The sequence below is a fragment of the Neopelma chrysocephalum genome, unplaced genomic scaffold (genome assembly GCF_003984885.1).
Source record: "Neopelma chrysocephalum unplaced genomic scaffold, ASM398488v2 Primary Assembly neopelma1_97936, whole genome shotgun sequence".
NCBI classification, from domain to species: domain Eukaryota; kingdom Metazoa; phylum Chordata; class Aves; order Passeriformes; family Pipridae; genus Neopelma; species Neopelma chrysocephalum.
This window is the reverse complement of record NW_020926218.1, coordinates 1-3865: the sequence shown is the minus strand read 5'-3', so window position 1 is coordinate 3865 and position 3865 is coordinate 1. Positions and strand designations below refer to the sequence as shown.

The 3865-nt window shown below is 50.5% G+C and overlaps 1 protein-coding gene across 1 annotated transcript; it reads right to left on the bottom strand.

Annotated features, from left to right (window-relative positions):
- Positions 1-911: 911 nt before the first annotated feature.
- On the bottom strand, positions 912-3523 carry LOC113962003 (hydrocephalus-inducing protein homolog; the record flags this gene model as incomplete). Its single annotated transcript, XM_027672805.1, has 3 exons — positions 3291-3523; positions 1701-1844; positions 912-1225 (listed from the first exon to the last, which is right to left on the bottom strand). Coding segments are annotated over exons 1-3 (602 nt in total), but the record flags the coding sequence as incomplete, so codon positions are not given.
- Positions 3524-3865: the final 342 nt, after the last annotated feature.

Genomic DNA, 3865 nt, shown 5'->3' with positions numbered 1-3865 from the left:
TCCTCTGAATCTGATGACTCTTCGGAAGAATCCTGTTTTGTTTCCACGCAGTTCTCTGAATGTGCTGTCTGTTGGGAAGAATCCTGTTCTGTTTCCTGGCAGTTTGCTGGATGTGATGCCTGTTGGGAAGACTCTTGCGCTGCTTCCGGGGCTTTGGCTGGCTTCTGCACACTTCCAGGCCTGAAGTACCTCCTTGGATAATGCGCACACTCAGGACACTGGATCGTTTTTGATTTGAATGCAGGTGGGGAAGGTATGAACCTGGAAAACAACGTAACTGTGATCACGGACCTGCAGGGGGAGGGAGGGACACCTGCACGAGCAATTCCTCGGCAGGATGCAGCCCCCAGGTGGGTGCAGGTGCGGTGAGCTCAGAAAGGGGGTGTCTCAGAAAAGGAGAAGGAAGGGGAAGGTAACAAGATGTTCAGCATCAGCTCAGGTGCTAACTAGCTCTTTCTGTGGTGTGAATTGGGACTTTCTGGGCATCCTCCAGCACTTCCAGGCCAAGGCTGGGAATGCAGAGAAGGTGGCAAGGAGCAGAGGGCAGTTTCTCTGCTTGCAGAGAGGACCCATCCCATAGCAGAGGGGCCAAAGGGCTGGGAAAGAGCCTCCACCAGCACTGTGGAGCTGGGACTAGGAGCCCTTCACCAAGGTGGTCACTGCCTCAGGCCACAGAGGTCCGAGAAAGCAGATTTCCCCACCAGCTTTCCTTCCCAGAGGAAACCAGTAGGGGGGCTACAGCAGCACCAAACTTGTGGAAAACACTTATTCCCTGAGCATCCAGCCTGACCATGGCTGGTCAGTGTTATTTCCACAAGGGAAAGTCAAAAGAAAAACAGCTTTGGTCTTTGCAAATTACAAACAGGACATATGGAAAAAGAGCTTCCAGGAGAGGGCAAAAGTGCACATACCCTGTTGGGTACTCTCTCTTGTCCACCTGGAATGACCAGCGGTAGTGGGCAGGGATTGGGCCGCAGTTGGTCATCTCCAGGTAACGCACTTGCTCTGTGCCTGTCAGGATGCAACCAAAGTTCAATGCTTTGGTCGGGATACGGAGATTCGGGAAGTAGACCTCTCCCCGAACGGTGATCTCTTCCTCATAAGGATGTTCCACAAGCCGGATCTTCATAGTCTTCTCTGCTACCCGGCTGACTGGATCCTTTTCATAGGCTGGGTTAAAGCTGATGTAGAGATGAAGTTCCTGCCCTGCCTCCATCTTCACAGGCTGCAAGGAGACAAGGAGTATTAGTCACCCACATGATGAAGTCCCAAGGTCTGACAGCATGAAACCGTAAACGCTCAAAGTGTGACCCCAGCACAGGCTTCCCAGTCCACCCTTCAGTTCTTTACAAGGGAGGGTCTGACTGCAAGCACCACACTCTGGTGGGAGATTCTCAGGCTCCTGTTTCTGTGCTCAACAGCAATCCAAGAGGATGGCTGCTGGAGAGCTGGGATGCTCTCCAGGAGACACCTCTGCTGCATGGCTTGCCCACACCTTCTCTTTGTATCTTAGAGCCAGGAGAGATCTTTCCAATTCAGATGAGTTTTTGCTTCCTTCAGCAGCTCTGCTGACTCAGTTCACAGTTCAGGCCAGTGCACTGCTGACTCTACTTCTCGACTCGAGGACCTCCCAACAGAAGGGCACCACCGCAGCCCTCCCTCTTCAAAGCCCACTGGCAGGAGGGTCCTTGGCTGCTCACCTGGGCCTCTGCAGGGAGGGGCTGCTGGTTTGCATCACAGATTAGGAATGGCTGCTCCAAGTCCAGGAAAAGGTGGAATGGCAGGCAGCAGGTGTTTTTTAAAGACAGAGGCTTGTACTGAAGAGTCAGGTCATCATCGGGGTACTACAGAAACAGAAGACAAGGAAAAACAACCTCAAGGAGCCACAGATCTCCTTCCCCTTCCAATGCATTTCACATTTTTCAACCTCAGAAGTGCATGCATCTCTATTTACTGTTTTTATTTGTTTCTAAACCTTCCAGGACATTTTTCTCTATAGCTGATTCTTTTCATGTTTGGAAACCACAGCTTCCCCTGGGAGACAAGGAGACACTCCCATGTACAGAGGAGGGAATAGGCCCCTGAGAGGAGACAGCTGCTTGAACAAAATTGAAGGCAGAAAGTGACCCCAGAACGTTTGTCTCCAGTTTTGTCTCCTCTCTTGGGCACAACAGCACAAGATGATCTTCCCTCATATATAGTCATTTCTCACAGCCTTACTAGCTCTAGCAGCCTCCTAGAAGCAGTGATGCCAGTCAGAAGAGAAAAGCAAGCAGGATTTGGCCGTGGTGGAGATCCTGCAGCAGCCCAAGGTCAACTTTGAAGATTCCATGAACATGTGGCCAGCCAGAAACCTCAACAGTCTCTCTGCAATGTGTGTCCTGCTACCTCTGCTACAGGCACATGGTGTCAAAGCTTTAATCAGCCTAAGCTCCTTCTTCTTGTTTGTGCATTGTGGTGGGCATCTTGCATGGGGCAGAGAAACCAGACAGAGTTTGGGAAACTAGTTCTGGATGTATTGATATCAAACAGCTGCAGTGCCAGAGTACTCCATAAATCAGTGTGGCATCAAGCAGAGCACAGGCAGGCATCAGGGAGAGCTGAAAAGCTTCTCATTACATCTGAACTGCCTGTTCCCAGGATTCAGTGCTTCCATGGAAGCCTGGGAACCTGAGGAGAGACCCGAAACCACAGAAACTAAATAATGCAACATCTTTTCCAGACACCTTGTGGAAATGATGATGCAGAAGTTGGAATCCAGAGACTAAAGGGCACCTGCTTTGCCTTGGTGTCATCATCACTGCAGCTGCAGGACGTGTGTGGGTCCTTTGAAGCAGGCGAGGCTTGGGGAGATGCACAGAGCTGTACCATATAGCTATGCCATAGAGCATCCATACCAACAGCAGAGAAGGCAAAGACACACAGGAGATGACAAGTTTTTCCTCATCAGCCTGAGGAATTCACAGAAATCTCTGGTTTTCCCAGCTTCCTTACAGCACTGGTGTTCAGATGTCACCATGTGTTGGAGGATCCTCAAAAACCTCCCTTGACAGTGAGCACAGCAACTGGCATTTCTCTCCAAGTGGCCATGGTCCCCCCCAGCAGTGCAGCTGTAGCCACAATTCTACTTTGAGGAAGTTAAAAACCAGTCTCATCTCTAAAAACATCCTCACTTACTTTACAAAGTGCCTCAGGAAGGGTAAAGAGGGGTGTTAATACAAGCACACCCCCCCACGAGCTCTCTCGCTGAGCCATTCTGTTAAATGCCAGGATGCAATCCAGAGACTTACCTTCTCCACACAGAAAGTGATTGCTTTGGATGATATTTGCAGAGCGGGAGAAATGAACTTGCAGGTGACCTTTGTCTTGATTATCTTTATCATCTCTGGCTCCACGACTGCCTCACACACCAGCTTCTCCTCCACCTCCTGCATGCAAGAGTCACTTGTCACCAGTGCTGCTGGCAGGGTGTCCAGCAAATGCCCTGCGTTGGCTCCTCACCCACCACGGGCCACAAAGTTCCAGACACTGTCCCCTTTTCTTCCTGTGCTGCAGCCTGTTTCTTCTGCGCTCCAATGGCCCTAACACTGCACCCCAATAGCCACAAAAGGCACTCATGAGACACTCCCTCCCTTCACAGGGCTTCTCTTTTACTCTCTGCTTACCCCAGAGAAACCACTTGGCACTTGTTTAATTCACTTTCTGCTCGGGCTCCTACTTTAAGTGTAACCTATTTTCTCTGCCCTTCCTTTGTGCCTCAGCAGGTGACATTGGTAACCTCCTGTTTGCCCTGAAGCAGCAATACTTCCTTAAGCCCGTATTTTGGGATCAGCATTGGGGTTTGGTAGCTATGGAATCACAAAAA